This window comes from Macrobrachium nipponense, chromosome 32 (assembly GCF_015104395.2).
Source record: "Macrobrachium nipponense isolate FS-2020 chromosome 32, ASM1510439v2, whole genome shotgun sequence".
NCBI classification, from domain to species: domain Eukaryota; kingdom Metazoa; phylum Arthropoda; class Malacostraca; order Decapoda; family Palaemonidae; genus Macrobrachium; species Macrobrachium nipponense.
In genome coordinates, this window is record NC_061094.1 from 12,521,116 (window position 1) to 12,540,786 (window position 19,671).

At 43.1% G+C, this 19,671-nt stretch overlaps 2 protein-coding genes across 10 annotated transcripts in view; both read right to left on the minus strand.

Annotated features, from left to right (window-relative positions):
• Positions 1-12,729, minus strand: part of LOC135207223 (tectonic-3-like) — a 67,032-nt gene extending 54,303 nt beyond the window's left edge. Inside the window, exon 1 of the mRNA XM_064238841.1 lies at positions 12,316-12,729. Within this exon, the coding sequence (XP_064094911.1) occupies positions 12,316-12,729 (414 nt within the window). The remainder of the gene's footprint in view (positions 1-12,315) is intronic.
• Positions 12,721-19,671, minus strand: part of LOC135207224 (B9 domain-containing protein 2-like) — an 81,947-nt gene continuing 74,996 nt past the window's right edge. For 4 of the 9 annotated variants that reach the window (XM_064238849.1, XM_064238847.1, XM_064238851.1 and 1 more), the window contains exons 3-7: positions 18,451-18,548; positions 17,543-17,671; positions 15,842-15,976; positions 15,532-15,650; positions 12,721-12,861 (exon numbers count right to left, since the gene is read on the minus strand). In XM_064238849.1, coding sequence (XP_064094919.1) covers positions 12,802-12,861; positions 15,532-15,650; positions 15,842-15,976; positions 17,543-17,671; positions 18,451-18,541 — 534 coding nt within the window. In that variant the 5' untranslated portion in view covers positions 18,542-18,548 and the 3' untranslated portion in view covers positions 12,721-12,801. Of the gene's footprint in view, positions 12,862-15,531; positions 15,651-15,841; positions 15,977-17,542; positions 17,672-18,450; positions 18,558-19,622; positions 19,647-19,671 lie in introns of those variants that run through there. The other 5 variants (XM_064238843.1, XM_064238842.1, XM_064238845.1 and 2 more) reach the window with 2 other exon arrangements.

A 19,671-nucleotide genomic window follows, 5' to 3' on the forward strand; every position in this document is an offset into this window, starting at 1 on the left:
TCCAACAGATCCCCATTTCTCAATGCCAGCAAGAACTCAGGGTCAACTGATCTTTCCATCCTAGATAAAGCCGTGTCTCTTCTAATCAGAAGGTTAGCCCATAAATTAACACTGTGGTGAGCCATATACGAAAACGCCTGCCTCCAAACTGCAACAAACTGCCAAGAGAGGATGCAGTCACCAACCCTTCTGGGGACCTGTCAGAAACTATCTTGGCAATGATCATAGACCAGAAGTCCAGGCAACATGGAGGCTGCTGTAGATTCCAATGCTGAGGCATCCTGTGGAGACAAGGACAAAGCCACCAACCTCACCTGCTCCAAAGTCAATCCCAGCTTCAGACAAATGACGTCCAGGTTAAGATGACGCGGCGTCAAAAAGGCAGAGTTTGTAGCATAGTACTTCCTATAACTCGTGAGAGGCAGGGGTAGTAGCTTGGTAGAGCCCCTAGAGCGAAGCAAACCATCCCGATCTGAAACAGAGGCGTTAACCTTATGCAAGACCGAGTGGACGTGCCCCGACAAGGGAAGTTAAAACAAAGATTTGGGATCCTGCATAGCTCCCAGCAAGGCTTCCAAGCAGGAAGGAGTGTAAGATGACCGAGCCTGAGTCCTACTTTCCAAATTTTTGAATCCACAAATGAGATCGACAACTTCTGGAAAGGAAGACAAAAACTCTTGCGTCTCCCTCCTCCTGCTCCGGCAACGGAGACCGACGACGAGAAGAGTGTGTAGGCTCATTTAAAGCACCTTCCTCGTTTAAATTAACAGAAGAACCAGCAGACAAACAGCCCGAAACACCAACTAACCTGTCTGGGCTGGGTCTAAGCGCCGACTCCCACAATGAACCAACTACAACATTAGGAACATCACTTTGCACTCTCCCAACAGATGACTCTTTAACATGGCCTCGAGCGGGCACGGGCGTGGCAGACATACGAACATGAGTTGGAGAGGAATCCCGAACACTCGAGATCGAAAGAGAATCCCTCGGAGTCAAACTCCTGGAAGCACCAGGAAGAGGGGCAGGCAAACACTCCTGCTGCACCAAGTCCGCGCTCACAACCTTCAACCTCTTGACAGGCAATTTGAGATCCTTACAGCAACGAATAGGCCCTGGAGAAGAAGTGGGAGCGCCTGCAACATGTGCACAGACAGGGGAGGTTGCAACACACTCGCGACTCGATGCAGAGGGCGAAGCAGCCACTGCAGATTGTACAAGGGAAGATACACTAACACTCTCCTTCCAACGCTTGATACGCCGCCGCCGCGGAGATGAGGGAGAAGGAGAGGAAGACAACACTGGCGGGGACGTTGTAACACGCATCCTTCCAGTCCTCCCAGCCATCATGGCAGCCAAGTGATCTTCCAAAACAGAGTCCAATCTCTTAAGAACGCCTGGCATAAAGCCTTAGACGGATCAGCAAGAGAAGGTTCTGATGACATGGAAGGGAGATGCAGCAAACTGGATGGCAGAGATGACATCATGGCAGCCAACGATGACAACACAGATGAGTGAGGCAGCGCAGTGGAGATGACAGGGAGTGACCTCATCGATGGAAGTGACGTCACGGCTTCCCCTCGATCCGAACGGGAAGCAGACGCCACTGGTAGAGGAATACAAAATGACTGACCCCCAGACGTCATCAGCGGGGCTGACACCACGGCTTCCCTCTGACTCGAAGAAGCGGCAACTGTGTAGTGCACCAGCAACCCCTCTGGGGACGGAGAACTCCCAAGCTCGAGCGTCTTCCAAATCGCCACCATCTTGGACGCCTCCAACTCTGGAATAAAAGGCAATGATGAAAAAGCCTCCTCCCTCTTGGGAATCAAATTAACTCCCGAAGAAAAAGGGGCGACATTACAAGGAAGGGGACAAAGGCACAACACTACTATGGGGTGTGAACGCAGCAGGAGACAAAGCATTGGGAAGAGGAGAAGAAAAATCCTCCCACGAAGGAAGAGCAGAAACCCTATGATGCTCTCTCTTGCTCTAAAACAACTTCCACAGCTCTTTAGGCCACGCACGGCATTCCATGCAAGGATTCGTTATTGTACAAACATTAGAGCAACACCTACTACACGTGATGTGGGGATCGGTTGCCGCCGAAGCCAAAAAAACAGAACACGGGAAATCTGGAGTTCCGGGGCACACACGTTGATGAGGCCAAGAAGGAGCAGAAGAAGCCATAATAACAGCCACACACCCACACACACTAAAACCAATCGAAATGGGCAATGAACCAGGTAAAGGCTGAGTTGGGAAAGACTGATGCGGTGGTGTAGATGTATCGTTCTTGACCACTCTTCACCCGATATATGCACGTGTTGCCAGATCTCACAATATTCCTTGCTTTCATCTGCATTATAACCGGATCCAGTTAGGTGCTAGAAATTATCCTATTGTTAAGACCGAAGGTTTGTTCGCGTATGAACAAATAAGTTTTATATATACATACTTACCAAGTAAATGCAAGCTATTTTTCAAACAAAGGCAGACTAAAAATTCAAAATTTGCAATAATTATTCAACTGCCTAGTGTAGGTGACTAGACCCTGCCCACTTTCGAGGTAAAGAGCGGAGTAACGTGGCAGAGAGTTCAATCGTTTTTGCCCTGATGTCCAGTTATTACTTGGGAAGTATAAATAAAATGTTATTGTCATGATACAATACAGTTTTATGCATACTTACCTGGCAGATATATACTTAGCTATAGACTCCGTCGTCCCCGACAGAAATTCGAATTTCGCGGCACACTCTACAGGTAGGTCAGGTGATCTACCGCACCGTCGCTGGGTGGCGGGAATAGGAACCATTCCCGTTTTCCAAGACAGATTTTCTCTTCCACCTGTCTCCTGAGGGGAGGCTGGGTGGGCCATTAATCGTATATATCTGCCAGGTAAGTATGCATAAAACTTTATTGTATCATGACAATAACATTTTTATGCATTCAACTTACCTGTCAGATATATACTTAGCTGATTGGCACCTTTGGCGGAGGGTAAGAGACAGCTAATTTACTGAATAGACAGGAAACAACATATGTTGTAGGTAATAAAAATAAAAAACCTTGGTTCCTACCTGTGTTAGCGAAAGACTTCATGGCTACTGCCTAGGAGCCTGTATCGCTTCAAGAGCCTCAGCGAGGTAGTGACCTCATGCTAAGAGTTCTTGATGGTCTGTTACAGGGGTCTTACCCACTTACGCGACAGAACCTTAGGATCTTTGTCAATGGGGTCCTATCCACTTACATGACAAAACACCTTGCCTATTGGCATGATCATAGAGCACGACACTAATCCCAATCACCTGATCCTAAGTGGGGTTAGTACTACGATTGAAAGGAGTCATCCCCGAACATCCTTTAAAGCAACCCACAACTCGACAACAATATTATTACAAATAATCATTAAAAACACAAAAACGAAATTAAGGATCAGCATCTGCTCCATGTCCCAGCATAGTATCCGCTGATACATACAGTCCAAGAGAAAAATATTTTTTGTGTTACTCTAACATCCTTTAAATAGTGGGATGCAAATACTGAATTGCATCTCCAATAAGTTGCTGCTAAAATGTTTCTCATTGACATATTCTTAGTGAAAGAAAGGGAAGTTGCCACAGCCCGGACTTCGTGAGCTTTTACTCTCAGCAGCTTTAAAGAGTTCTCTTGGCAATCCCTGTGAGCTTTGGTTATCACATTTCTGACAAAGAACGCCAGTGCGTTCTTTGACATAGGTCTTTTGGGGTTTCTTACTGAACACCAGAGACTTTGTCGACATCCCTGAAGCTGTGTCTTCTTTATTAGATAGAACTTCAAGGTCCTGACTGGGCAAAGAGACCGATCCAACTCTCTACCTACTAGGGAAGAGAGTCCCTTGACTTTAAAACTTCTAGGCCAAGGTTTAGAAGGGTTCTCATTCTTCGCTAGGAATAGATCCTGGAAAGAAATAACAGCCGAGTCTTTTTTAAAACCCACCCGAGAGTCCAAAGCATGTAATTCACTGATCCTCTTAGCAGTTGCGAGGGCCAACAGGAATATACATTTACTCGTAAGATCTCTGAATGAGATTTTCTCTGGAGGTTCGAACCTGTCCGAAATCAAGAATTTTAGGACTACATCAAGGTTCCAACTCGGGGGAATAGAAGATCTCAATTTAGAAGTCTCGAAAGACCTGATGAGATCATGAAGATCTTTATTATTTTCCAAATTCAGGCCCCTGTTTCTAAAAACAGCTGAGAGCATGCTCTTATATCCCTTGATAGTGGATACAGCCAACTTCGACTCTTCTCTTAGGAAGAGGAGAAAATCGGTGATTTCGGTCACAGAGGTTTTGGAAGATGACAGCTTCTTCGACCTACACCATCTACGGAAAACTTCCCACTTCGATTGGTAGACCCGCAAGGTAGAGGCTCTGCGGGCTCTAGCAATTGCAGTTGCAACTTTCTTCGAAAAGCCTCTCGCTCTGACCAGTCTTTCGATAGTCGAAAGGCAGTCAGGGAGAGACTTTGGATGTTTTTGTGGAACCTCTCGAAGTGGGGTTGTCTGAGCAGATCTGTCCTTTTTGGTAGAGATCTGGGGAAGTCCACCATCCATTCCAGTACCTCTGTGAACCAGTTTCGGGAAGGCCAGAAGGGAGTAATTAGAGTTAATCTTGTTCCTGTCGATGCAACTAACTTTCTTAGTACTTCCCCCAGCAATTTGAATGGGGGAAAGGCGTAGGCGTCTATGCCTGACCAGTCCATGAGGAAAGCATCGATCGCCGTGGCTCTGGGATCTTCTTCTAGAGAGCAGAAGTTGTCTATCTTCCTGGAGAGGAACGTGGCGAACAGGTCGATCTGAGGTCTTCCCCAGAGGGACCACAGTTGTCTGCAGACTTCTGAGTGGAGCATCCACTCTGTCGGGAGTACTTGGTCCTTTCTGCTCAACCTGTCTGCCCTTAGGATTTTTACACCCTGAACAAACCTTGTCCGCAGAATTATGCCCCGTTCCTCTGTCCAGGTCAATAGATCTCTCGCTATTTCGTACAGTGAGAAAGAGTGAGGGCCCCCTTGATTCCGGATGTAAGCCAGAGCTGTGGTATTGTCAGAATTGACTTGAACTACCGCTCCCCTGACTTCCACTTCGAAGTATTCCAGGGCTAGATGAATGGCCAGGAGTTCCTTCGCATTGATGTGCAGTGTAGCCTGTTCCTTGGTCCAGGTACCTGCCACTTCCTTTGGACCCAGTGTTGCTCCCCAACCTGTTTCCGAGGCATCGGAAAACAACACTAGGTGAGGGTTCCGAATCAAGAGGGACACTCCTTCGTTCTTTATTAATGGGGTTAACCACCACTTCAGGTTCGACTTTATCCCCTGTTGAATGGGAAAACAGTCTGACAGGTCTCCTGTCTTTTGACTCCACATTTGTCTGAGATAAAACTGCAGAGGTCTGAGATTTAATCTCCCTAGGGAAATGAACTGCTCTAACGAGGAAAGGGTGCCCAGCAGACTGAGCCATTCCCTCGCCGAGGTCCGTTCCTTCCCTAAGAAGTTCGAGATTTTTTCTAAGCCTCGAGCAATCTCTCCTGCGATGGAAAAACCCGAAAACCCCGAGAATCCATCTGTATCCCCAGATAGACTATGTTCTGTCTGGGGATCAATTGTGATTTCTCGAGGTTCACGAGTAGTCCCAGAGATTTTGTCAACTCTAAAGTCTTCTCCAAGTCCTTCAAGCACTGAAGTTCCGATTTTGCTCTTATTAGCCAATCGTCTAGGTAAAGGGATATATTTATCCCTTCTAGATGTAGCCATCTCGCAACATTCGTCATTAGTCTCGTGAACACTTGAGGGGCCGTAGACAGGCCGAAGCATAGGGCTCTGAATTGGAATACTTTGCCCTGCATCATGAATCGAAGATATTTCTTTGATGATGGATGCAGGGGAACATGAAAGTAAGCATCCTGTAGATCTAAGGAGACCATCCAATCTCCTGGATGAAGAGCCGCAAGAACCGATTTCGATGTTTCCATAGAGAACTTTGTGTTCTCTACAAATCGGTTCAATGCGCTCACATCAAGGACTGGTCTCCACCCTCCCGAGGATTTTGGAACCAGAAAAAGACGGTTGCAGAATCCTTGGGAATGCGGATCCCGAACCAATTCGATAGCCTCCTTTTGCAACATCTGTTCTACCAGTTGCAATAATGCTTCTTTCTTGGCAGGGTCCCTGTATTTGGCTGACAGTTCCCTCGGGATCGTAGTTAAGGGAGGACTGTCTCGAAAGGGGATAAGATATCCCTTCGTTACTACTGAAAGGGACCGTCTTTCTGCTTCTCTCAGAGTCCATTCTTCGGAAAATTTTCGAAGTCTGGCCCCTACCGGTGCTTGAAGGAATGGAGTTTCATTTTGCTTTCTTGATAGGTCTGAATGAAGACCTACCTCTCTTCTGTATTCCTCTCTTCTTAAAGGAGGGTTTGGAAGAGGAGCTCCCTCGAAAGGGCTGTTGAGGTGTACGAGTCTCTCTCTTTACAGGAACAGAGGTCCTTGATTTCTTTGCAGATTGGGCCAAGAGATCTTGCGTGGCCTTTTCCGTCAAAGAATGTGATATATCCTTCACTAATTGTGTAGGAAACAACTGCTCCGAAAGAGGAGCATAAAGAAGAGATGACCTCTGGATAGGAGTAACTGCTTACGTCAGAAAGGAACTAAACAAGGCTCTTTTCTTCAGAATTCCAGTTCCAAAAAGCGAGGCCACTTCTCCTGATCCATCTTGGACCGCTTTGTCCATGCAGGACAGTACACTATAAAGGACTTCTGGGCTAAGAGATTAATTTTCTTGAGTCTTCTTGGCCAACACCCCAAGGGACCAGTCTAAGAAGTTAAAGACTTCTAAGACATTAAACAATCCCTTGAGGAGATGGTCCATCTCTGAAGTCCCCCATGTGATCTTGGCCGATGACAAGGCTTGTCTCCTTGAAGAGTCAACCAGATTTGAAAAATCTGCTTCAGCAGTGGTAGGGAGAGCTAGACCCAGTGATTTGCCCGTCTCATACCAGATTCCCATCTTTCCTGAAAGTTTGGAAGGAGGGCAGGCAAAGACGGTTTTCCCCGCCTTCTCCTTGGATTTAAACCAATTTCCTACAAATCGAAGAGCCTTATTCATAGAAATGGTTGGTTTCATCTTAATGAAAGATGATGAATTCGAGACCTTGGTGCTGGTAAACAAAGACCTCGGAGAAGGCGGAGCAGTAGGGCTTAATGAGTCCCCAAATTCTTGAAGTAAGAGGGCTGCCAGCGTCTTATAATCTGACAAGCCTGGAGCCGTATGATCTTCCGAATCCGAAACTTCTTCCAAATCCAATTCCATTTCCGAAGAGGATTGTTTGTTTTCGATAGGAGATGAGTCTCTTGCAACATCTGCCCCACTCTCGCAAGAACGACGGCCGCCTGTGCGACAACTTGCGTCCTTACGAGAGATAGGTTGATCCTGCAACACGACATTTTCCTTCTCCTGGCAAGAGCGACAGCCGCCTGTGCGACATCTTTCTCTCCTGTCAGAGGAAGGGATGTCCTCTCCTATCGCTCTCAACGGAACCAACCCTGTCCTGACAAGGGCTACGGCCGCCTGTGCGGCACCTAGAGTCCCTGTCAGGTAAGGGCTTATCCTTCCGAAAGCTAGACAAATCCTCCTGGTTTAAATGTCTTTTGGAAGAATTCCATATATTCTGCCGCCTGGATGGCGCTTCCGGGTCATTGCGCCCGGCTGGCGCTTGTGGCGCATTGCGCCAGGTTGGCGCTCGTGGCTCATTGCGCCAGAATGGCGCTTCTGGCGCATTTCGGCAGGGTGGCGCTTCTGGCGCATCTGACGCTTCTGGCTCATATGGATCTTCTGGCGCATTTGGCGCATTGTGCCAGACTGGCGCTTTTGGCGCATTCTTCACACTCGTCCGAGGAGAATCCGCAATTTTTATGTTAGATCCTTCTTTTCTTCCTTTAGTTCTCTTTATCGGAAGGAAAGAGTCTTTTCTTCTGGGAGTCTCCTTCGTAAAAACTCCTACTAAAGCGGAGAGCTGCTCCTGTACATTTAGTAGGATTTTTGCAGCAGCATTCTCTTTTTCCTTTCCCGATGCAGGTGAAGGAGGTCTAGAGGAGGAAGGGGACTCCGATTTGCGCTTAGGAATTAACTTGGTTTTCTTCCTTTCGCAGGGAGATCCATCAGAGAAAAGCTCAGGGCTTGAATTCAACATTGAAGCCTTCCAACTCCTTTTTAAGGGGCGTGACAGTTCATCAGAACTCCAGCCCCTTACATTAGGTGAAGAATCTGAAGACGAAAAACACTGTTTTAGGATGCTTTTTCGATAGCGATCCTTGGCAGTTCGGGTCGTCACAGAATCTGCCGAGGGGACGCCTGATCGGTGGGGATTCTCCATAACCTCCGTAAGGCTTTTGACATTCCTTTTCCTCTGGGCCTGTGAGCTTGGAAGAGGTCCAGGCCTGGGAGCGAGATGAAGCCGATCAGACGCACCCTCCACTGCACTAGGGACACTTACATCACTATCACTGCGCTTACCTTGTAAAGTTAGCATTTGACGTTCCATCCTTTGTAGTGCAGCTTTAAGATCTGCAATTTCCGTTGCTGGATTTGCAATCTTAGTTGTACATGAGGAAGATGATACAAGTTTAGGGTTAGGTGTTAATTTAATTGACTCGTTAGAACGAGACCTACTACGCTTCTGGAGGAAGCCTTCCTAGCCCTATCCATATCCAATTTCCTTAAATACAGCGAAAAAAATAACTCATTAGCCTTAACCGTTTTGCTCACAGTGCAATTTGTAGTATACAATTATATAAGAAATTTTTTTTTTGCGGTCATATATTCCAATATATATATATGATAATTATATTTTTTATAATTTCTGATGGTTGCATACTAAACTTCAGGCAATGACAAAAAAAGGAGGCAAAAATGATCTCTTAATCTTAAAAACTAAGCGTGCTGTGATTTTTTTTTTTCCCGCTTCGGTGCTAACTCCCGAATGCCGCAGGCATACGACAGACACTTTTGTAAATAGAGGCTCGGCATTTAAGGGTTAACCTGTAGTGGTGTGGCAGTATTGCCGTGGGTAGTCTCCTGTTTCAGTGGGGGACTTTGCAGTGGAGGTGCTCCGATGGCTAGCAAAAGTTAAAAGGTGCCCTTGCCCTGGGCATAGACCAGAGTAAAATAGTACAATGATGTCACCTACACTGCAACAAAAAAGACCAAAAGCAACCACTACTCCAGGCTCACCATAGACTCAACAAACTCTGCATCAAGGCAAGGAGATTAGGTGGGACAGAAAACCCCTATGCTTCCTTTCCCAACACCATTCCACTTCTTCCAAAAAAGAAGTCTGGCCCCTACCAGAGTTTGGATGACGGGATCTTCACTTACGTCCTGAAACTTTAGATGATGAGTTCTTGATTGACCTGGAGACGAACCTCCTTCCAGGTCGAGACATAGAAAGGGATCATTGTCGACTGCCATGAAAGGGCTGCATCTAAAAGGGAGAAATTGTCCTGGACGGGTGTGTCGACACTTCCTTAGGACACCTGGAGGATTGGGACAAAAGATCCTGCATGCTCTTTTTCAGGAGATGTGAAGAAATCCCCAGAACTATGTCTTGCATGAAAAGATGTTGACAGTTCAAAGGCGAGAAAAGAAGGGCCGATTTCTGAGAGGAGGTCACGCCCTTAGAACTGTAGGAACACCAAAGTTCCCTCTTCTTCAGCATACCCATGTATACTATAGGGAAGCCAACTCTTCCGAACCAATCCAAGGAGAATTCATCAGTAAGGACAGAGTAATCCTTAACCGTGCAAGCAAAAGTTCCTACCACCCCGCCAAGAAAATCAAGTACCTCAAACAATTTGAAAATACTCTTGAGGAGGTGTGCTCACTCCAAAGAGCTAAACATAATCTTTACTGAATTAAAATTGCATCTCCTTGACAAATCAACAAGACCGGAGAAGTACGCCTTGGAGGAGGCAGAAACTTCCAGAAGTGGGAGCCAATAGAGTAGCAGGAGAAAAGAAACCAGGAAAAGTCGTAAGCAAATATTTAAGCAATGATATGTAGGCCAGAAGGCAAGTATCTTGAGGGAGAACATCATTCTTCTCCTCATCTGAGAAAACTGGAGACAATGGAGCAAAAGGAGCCTTCTTAAGCAAGTTCAAAATGTTATCCAGCTTGCTCTGAACACGATCCATCAAAAGAGGCATTTGTGTATAAACTGGAGGAGCTGTCTGAAGAGAGGGTGAGTGACGAGCAGAAGCAAAAAGTGGGAGGCCAACAGAAGGAGCTCCCACTATCGAAGAAATACCCAATGGGTCTTCTTTGGAATCCAAACAAGCGGAGGGAGAAGAGTGCAAGGGCACTCTTGGGCACTACTGGGCGCTTTGCTCCTGTTAAAGAGCCATCACATACTGAGTGTCCTTGTACAGGCGGGTGCTTGGACACTCTTTGGCACTCCAACAACAACGGGCATTCCGAATATGGTGAGCAAACAAGCACTCTGGGCACTCAGACACTGCTTGAAAATTATTCAAGTCAACTCCCGACACTGAAGGGCTCTTGGGTGCTAAATGTGACCAGGGTGTCTGCGGGTGCTTAGGATGCGAGTCTACAGAGATGAGGAGCGCTTACAAGAGGACGGGTGCTTGGAAGTCAAACTCTGACTCTCTGCAATGGGAAAAAACAGATGAAAAATGTTTCAGGCTATCCCAATGACTGCAGGAAGGGTGAGGGCTAGGAACAGGATCCCTAGTCCTTTTACATGGAGGGGATTGAGACACATCCGTTCCACACCTTTTCAGTGGGGAAGAAATGTCAAAATACGCCACCGACGTCTGGGAGAATACTCATCCGAACTCAAAGAAAGACAATGCACATCTATTGATAGGCCTTCCCAATGGCACTTAGCTGCAACCTGGGAACTACCATCAGGTTCAGCAGAGGGGGCGACTGCCCGTGGGCAGACCCCACCGACCTCCCTTAGGCTACCAGTTTGATTCCTCCCAGGTTTAGAGGAGTATGTCATTGACCTTTTGCCTAGGAGAATCGGCAGGCCAAGAAATCACCTCCTCGAACACTGTACTTGCACTAGGCATTACTGGGTGCTCAACTGACAAAGCACTGACAATAGGAGCCACCGGACACTCCGAAACACTTATTGTCCATAAGGGCCTTCACTGATGTGGCTAACTGTGAAAGAGATTTAACAATCAACTCACATCTCTTGTCAATTCTACTTTTGAGACTGACGGGTACAGAAAGAGAACCGGGAACAGGGTCAATAGAAATAACAGATTCAACAATATATTGACATCATCAGCATTATGGGATTCCTGGCTAGCTAATAACTTACTGATTCACCTAGCAATCATCTTTCTTTCCCTATCCCTTGCCAATTTACATATGTGTAATTTTAAAGTTTTCCACTTAAGTGTCCCAGTCCTTACATTTGCACTTCTTACTTCTAATGAACACACCTGTCCTCTGCAATCTGTGCACATAAGAGAGAGAATCCTAAGATTCTTTTGTCAGTCGTGTATTACAGCCCTTGCTGCCAATCCTACAGCTAGAAGCACTCGAGTCCAACATGATAGTAAAGTCCGAAAATCGTTGTAATCGGGAATAAGTCAAAACTGATCAAATAATGTCAAATTTGGTAACAACAGAGCCTAACTCTATCTAAATATGCCGTAAGGCTATACAACCCAACAATATTTCATCAAACACAATGAAATATCAACCAGAAAGAATGAATTCTGAAACAACGCTGGAGCTAATAACTGTAGTACAGCCATCAGCTGGCAGAAACAAATTGAAGCCTTTTTTGCTAGTTGTTCCTCTTTCCCCGAAAGTGGGTGGGACTAGTCACCTAGCCACTTGTAAATAGCACAACCCGCGAATTTCAAAATTCTAGTTGCAGATTCTAAAAACTTTTAGCTATTTAATTTCTTGGTAAGTTACTTATATAAAAACAAATTTCTTGGACATATTATCTGATTGTGTACTTAGTCATTTTCACCGCAGGTCCAGCCTTTTCAGTGAGTTGAGTTAAGCCATCACTCATTACCCTCCAGATGACAAAATACCTATGTTTAATTTTTCATAATTTTCATAATCTCATCTGAATCACATATAAAGTTAAATACTGTAAAGTAAAACAGAGCTAACAAGGGCCAGAGAAAGCAATGTAATCATCTCTTCAAAGACAGAAAACCATAAATCTTAAAAAAAAAAAAAAAAAGTACATGAAAATATAAAGAATCTTATAAACAAGTTAAATCCTCACCTTCAAATCACAGAGACAGAAATCTTCAACCATGAACCCTCTCTCTGCAATGGAGTCGTCTGGAGGCTGACCAGATGGCGGCTCCTCTGTCACATCTTCGTCTGGTGATGATGGCGTGAGAGGTGTCATAGATGCATTACTTTCCTCTTCATATTCATCAAAGTCATTATTTCCTGTACTGTTTGCGAGAGAGTTATTTGCTGCATCTAGAATCTCTGTTGGGACTAGTGTAGATTCCTCAGCATCTGATGTAATGGTAGAAGTAATGGGGAAATCACCATCTAATTTACCAGATACGGTGGCTTCTCCATTCCCAGTCACTGCACCATTTTCCTCACGCTGTTCTTGGCCACAAATGAGAACTACCCTGCAGTTCATCACCACCACAATATAAAATATATACAGCAGCTGCATAACTGAAGCTTCAGTGTTCTCAGCACAAACTTATAAAGGCACAACAAGGAAGATCTCTTGATGCTACACAACTCAATACATAACACCATGCTTCTCAAAGTTCCTAAGTATTACACCAAGCTCCAAATGTACCTGAAAAGATAATAAGAAAATATCAACAACAGTATTTTCATACATCATATACTAAGCTTTTTTCAAGATAACATGGCATATTATGAAAATTATTCTAATTAGATATGACATGGCATTAACATCTTCAATGTAAGAGAAACGTTTGTAAGACCAAATACATAAGGTAAGTTAACAATTATTCAGCTCTTTTTGTCATTAACACAGACCTTGTTACCTGATCCCTTTGTAGGCTTTCACATTTACAGATCATCAAAATGATTCATTCTTGAATGAGAATGCTTGAGGCTGGATATCCAGAGAAGAGAATACAAAACCTTAAGAAAGAGTAAGAGTACCCAACACAGAGGCTCACAATAGGTACTGCTCTTCTACACAGAACTGAGTAGGAAAGAGCTTCCATATTCCCCTAAATTATCATGAAGTGTTTGATTTTGTTAGGTCAATTTTCTCTGTGGAATGATAAAAAAATTAAAGTGAAACTAACTCAATCCTCCCAGCAATATATCAAATGCTTTAATATAAGCGGTAACTGAAAAACAATAGGTCAGATAAAGAACAAAGCTGTTCAAGGTTACTTAACCAGAGACCTTGTCATTCTCCAGTATTACAATGGCTGGCGAAGGCAGTGACAGGACCTGTGGACAATGCATTGTGGCGGGATCACAAGCTCAAAAAACAAGCGGGCAAAATCCCCCCACATAAACTTAACTAATCTGGCTGCCAAACTCGCCCTCAGCCACACTTTCCTCTTTACACTACGGAATACACTTAGGACAATTAATCGACCTACCTAGACACAGAACAAAAAACACAACACATGTACTCAACTCCAGATAATCAGGCCTATGCTGTGCTGTCTGCTGGTTGAGGTCACTGAGACCACCAACAACAAAGACAACAACCACGAGCCACAACTCAACAACAACACAACAACCAAGAACCACAAACCCACAACCCAACAACACAACACCCAAGGACCACAACCACAACAGCTCCTCACAAGCACAACAAATCTAACAGTGCAGGCACAACAACTCTAAAGCAAACAATATCAAACTTAACAACAACTAAACAACAAATCAATAACACACAACTTAACTGACTTTCAATGCCTTCAACACTCTTCATAGACCGCTGCCGACACTACTGATCATCACAGGCTCTGACCAAAAACTGACTCCACAACGCAGAACTCTAACTCCAACAGCACCAACAGACACCCAGAACTCACCAACAGCCAATTCAATCGCTAACCATCCATCCACCAATTACGCCCTCTCTCTCTCTCTCTCTCTCTCTCTCTCTCTCGTCTTCCTCTCTCTCTCTCTCTCTCTCTCTCTCTCTCTCTTACAGAAAACCAAAACACAAATACATACTAAACGATTTCAACAGCAACACAAACCAAGAAACTTTCTCTCTCTCTCTCAATCCTCAAGGACATTGTCAAATGGAACTCCCATAACTCCTCCATAGCAGAGGGTGGAGTGATGCCACAAGTTCATGGAAGCAAGAAAGGGATCCTGTAGGTTAACATGAGAGTTGAGGATGCTGGATGATGAGCTGGACAGAGGACCCAGGCTCAAGAAAGTGGGCACACTTTGTTAAGTCAAACAATGGATTAAAGAATGAGTCCACAGTTGCTTGCCTGGTCTTTATCAAAATCTTGAAACATAATGGCTACCACTGCTGGACAGAAGACCCAGGCTCAAGAAAGTGGGCACACTTTGTTAAGTCAAACAACTTAATGGATTAAAGAGTAAGTCCACAGTTTTTCCCTGGCTTGTTTTACCAAAATCTTGAAACATAAATGAATACCGCTGCACACCTAATTATGGTTTCATCTCTTTTCCATCCCCAACCAGCATTGGTTATTCTTTTAACTCCTCAGTGGCTGAGTCGATAATAGAACTGGCTCGCTAATTCAGTGGTTTGCAGTTCAAGCCTAGTGCCAGATATTTGTCATTCTTTTTCATAAGAGGACAGCAAAAGGTTTTCTCCCAGTATTGTTGGTGATAGGCCTGATAAATTTTATCTGAATTAACAAAATTAATCTTAGTTTTCCTAACAAGGTTTTAGTCCCTTATTATGGAGGAACCACGTACAGTGTGCTATAAAGGTTTGAAAGTTGCTTATGAGTAGTATGGGCCAGGGTCAGGTCATAATGCTGATGCATCAAGTCCTAGATACCGAACATAAGACATATATATGATCAGCACCCAAGACCTTCTCCATCAAATAGGGCCTAGGGGAGCCATATAAATGGCTGCTGATGACTCAGCAAGTAGAGCTATTAGCCTTACCAAAACATGTATCTCACAGGTACCATAAGGTTGTGAGAAATTAAACATCTATCAGGCCTTGAAAGGGGCTTCAATTCAATACTAGTGCAGTAGAGTGATGCTGGCTACACAGCTCAGAAAAGGTGCAATATAGGCAATAATAAATGGACATTAGCTATCTGCATTTCACATATATGGACATCATTTGCTTTATGTCATTTAGTATTCAATTTCTCCAAATTCTTCTTGCTCTGATTCACACCTCTAATTTTAGACAAAACCTTCAAATCAGGCAACAACATTATGATCAAAGATTTGTGAAAAATCTGCAATAAATAATTAGATAGTTATAGTACATCTTTAAGGGATAAGAAGAAATCAAAATACTCACAGAACCTGATGGAATGGTGTGGAGCCTGTAGCGCTCCATAGCAGAATGGATGAACTCTGTGGAAAGCAGCTGTGGACCCCCTCCTAAAAACACTCTTCGGAACTCTTCAGTCAAATTTCCTGTTAAAGTACATAAAGGATATCTCAAAACAATTTTACAATAATTTAATTTTTATGATATCTAAATTCTACTAAGGAATCCACTTCAATACTATGGACTAAAACCAATACTACTATGAGTCTTTATATATACTGGACTTGCGTGAGCTCAAGAGTGAAACAATGACAAAAACATTAATGATCATACACACCACTGGGTCGCCATGTCGAACATGTAATAGCATGATGTCCTGGACGGGTTGGTATGTGCACTACCCCATACCCGCAGAGGTCAATTCGGCCAAAGTCGTCCTGCCTATAGACTTGGAGTAGTAATCTTGGCCAACCTTAGCAGAAGAAAATAAGAACAGTTACCAAATTGAAGGCCTGACCCTTCCAAAAAGCCATGTTTCAAATGTGCTTTGGTTTCCTGAACACATGAAAAATGAGACCATCAAAATTTAGTGTACACTATTTTGTTTCGCTTCATCCATGACCATGCCTTTTTACTACCTTAGTGAGTGTGCTTTCAGGTGATTTGATGGAATGAACTTGAATCCTGTAGATTGGCAACCATGAAGGAATGTGCATGCACAATTGGATGTTAAGAATACTAACACTAAAGCTTCTCAAAGTTTTTCATAATTTGATAGATGACTTCCTTACAGAAGTTGTGAAACTAATCTTTATCTTTAGGTACATTGGCTGTAAACCAACACCTTGTAGAGGCCTCAGTAGTGCAATGCTGTCAACCTATTCTCAAACTCAAGCCAAATGGAATAGCTGGAGGGGCAATATCAGGTGTACTCTGTAACAACAAAGGCCCTATCAAGCTGAAGGGCAAATATACATAGCTTGGTGGTAAAACCAGCTATGCTGTAAGGGCTAGAAGCAGCACCAATGAGGAAAATATAACAAAAATAAGTTAGATTTGGCAGAAATGGGGTTGTTCAACTGGATGAGTGGAGTGGCAAGAAAAGATAAGAAGTGAATACATTAGGGATTAGCAAAAGTCACTGAAGTGTCACAGAAAGCCCTAGATGGTTTGGGCACTCCACAAGGAACAGGAAGGAGAGGGAGGCCTAAAAGAAGGTAAAATTGTATTTGAGAAAACATGAAAGACAACGTAAGATGAAAAAAGTTTACAAGATAGAAACACTCAGAAAAGACTCATTAAAATTAGCAAACAAAATTAGGGATTGAACTGAGAAGTACACGCTGTAAACCAAGGCTTTTTAAGGATAATACCAAATCCATGGAAGAGTAATCATACCCAGCCATAAATTATGTAGAGAGCCAAACACAGGGCATTAGCTTGCCAAGTGCCCAGGTCAAAAGCATTTATGCAAAATCAACCAGTCTGTTGTTTATTGTAAAACTTTTTCAATTTGGAAAAGCACAAATTGAAAAGTACACCATGAAATGAGTCTCAGGTGATCCTGCTAAACAAAAAAGTATTTGCACCAAGTTTGAACTTCAGAAGTTCACGAGGTTTAGATGTTTCCATTATCTGATCACAGCAAGAACCAACTTTAAAAAAACTTTGTTAATCCTCTCAGAAGAAAAGGCAAGACTTGGAAATAACTGTGTATCTAAGACTACCAGGTGGACGGTTTAATTGGGGAAGTACTGAATGCATAGGATAATCATTATTGGTGTCAAATAGTACTGTTCAGATACAGCTCAGTCAGCTTAACTAAATTACAATGTTTTCCTAAATTCATACTAGCTTTGCTTGAAGTCTGAGAAACTGCCAAGAAAACAGACTAAAATGTAAAAATATTAGGTCAATGTGCGGATACTTAATAATTAGCACTGCTGCTATTCATTACCATCAAGAATGAAAGCAAAACTAACAATAAAGGCATTGGGATACATACTGATGTCGGCAACATAAACAAGGCCATTCTTACCTTGAATTCCACGTGAACTGAGATGTAAGTCAACTGGATGACACCAGGTGACCCTGTCCTCACTGGCTTCTGACTGATCAGCTTGAGTCTGACCTTCACTCAAGCCTTCCACTACACGCCAGCCACCTCCTGTATAGAGAACGAGAGAGAGAAAAAGTTTGCAGTGTTCTTCACTCCAAAATAAGCACAACAATATCATCCTGTCTATGAACTGGTCACACTCAGTCTGCTAAAACTAATCTGGAATCATCTTCTAATTGACTAATGCATCCACAACTGCACTGAAGTAATGACCAGCCAACTTTACAAAATTAAACCACTGAATATATTATTCATATAGTCACTTTCTACAAAGTATCCAGTTGTAAAAGAATGCATATTCTCAAATATTGGTAGTCCCCATTACTGTTGCCAGGACCATGTCCAAAAACTATGGCCATAATAAATCATGGCTATGCAAAAATAATAACTTGATAGAATGAAAATGTTGAGGATTCTGACAAAGTTTTCTGAAAGGATGTATCAATAAAGGATATTAATTTATAAGTCATTCACAGTTGATGTATGCAATTTGGACATTCACACAAAGCACTGAACTGTTGATACTATAGACTGCTTTTGCTTCAAAGAATAGAATAAAATACTATAGGATTTAGGACAAAGGCCAAGCACTGAGGCTTAAGAGGTCATTCAGCACTGAAACAGGTATAGACAGTAAAAAGGTTTGAAAGGTGTAACAAGAGGATTACCTCGAAGTTGCACTATTGAACCAATTGTTATGAGAGGGCGGAAAGTAAGATGGAAAAAAAGAGAATAAGAACAAACGTGAGGTGCACTAATGTCATGTGGTGCAATGATGGCACTATGCCCTTAAGGGGAATTTTCTTTTAAAATACATAAATATTCACCAAGTTGCAATGACCACTTGCAAAAAAGGGAAGACACCTTCGTAAATCCGCTGCCTCCTGACACTTGACCAATGATGTGGACCTCTGCCATGGAATCTCTTCACAGACTGAGGAGGAATGAAATGGAACAAATGTTACATTATTATTATGTATTATAGTTAGAATGCATCTGTAAACATCACAATACTTGCACATTCACACAGCAAAATATGCACCAAAATATGTAAACAACCATGTCCACAATGCAAACATGTTAACGCACACCAAGCCAGGGCAGTCATTAAAAAAACTGGCAAGCTTCCAATAATAAGAATGCTACAATGCAAGTCAAGAAATATTATTCTGTAGTTAACTAGTTTAAAATAATAGTGATAATCTTCACATATAAGATTAAATTCTGCAGGTTACGATGGAAGGCAAAATGATCTTGCCTCCCTAATTACGGTTAGACTAAGAAAGGCTTATCAAATGTATCACAGGCTATTCCTGTCATGGTTGCTCAGAGAACAAGTGCATGTCAAGAGATCACTAGGTTAACAAGTGTTAACCTGACAATCTTTAGTTAAAGGCTAGGTTAGGTCCTACACTTATGTTTGATACACATCAGTTATTTGTTGTTTAGCTGGTGAAATTTCATGCAAGTTCTATGCCCATTTTGAGAGTCAATGGCAGCAAATGCTGTGTATGGGGGATGTGGGTGAATATTAAGAGGGTCATGACATAACAGCACAGATAGGAAAGGCAAGGCATTCTAAGACAGATTACAAAAGACAGCCTCCTAGGGTAAGTTATGAGGGCCACTGTATCCTTGGCAAAATTAGGCAAAACAAAGCCTCCCAAAGCAGGTTAGTGCTTCACATGTTTCAGACAAATCCCCCATAGGCTATCTATATTACATATGTGAAATGATAAATTCTACTCAGCACACATCTCTATATCTAATGACAGGTCATTTTTCATTAACTGTGATTTTATAGTTTCTGTAGAGGGCATTTCCTTAATTTTCCTTGCCATGTCAAAATAACTTATTGTATACTACCTACTGTATTTTTAAAGAAAAACTAAGTCAGTGGGTAGCCAATATTCTACCAACAGTAAGCATTACAAAGACAAACAAAAAAATCACAGCATTATAGGATGTTTGGACGCATCTGGTATCATCAAATACGTACTTTTTTTTTTATAATTGATGGTCGATTGGATGTGCTTTTATATTTTGTC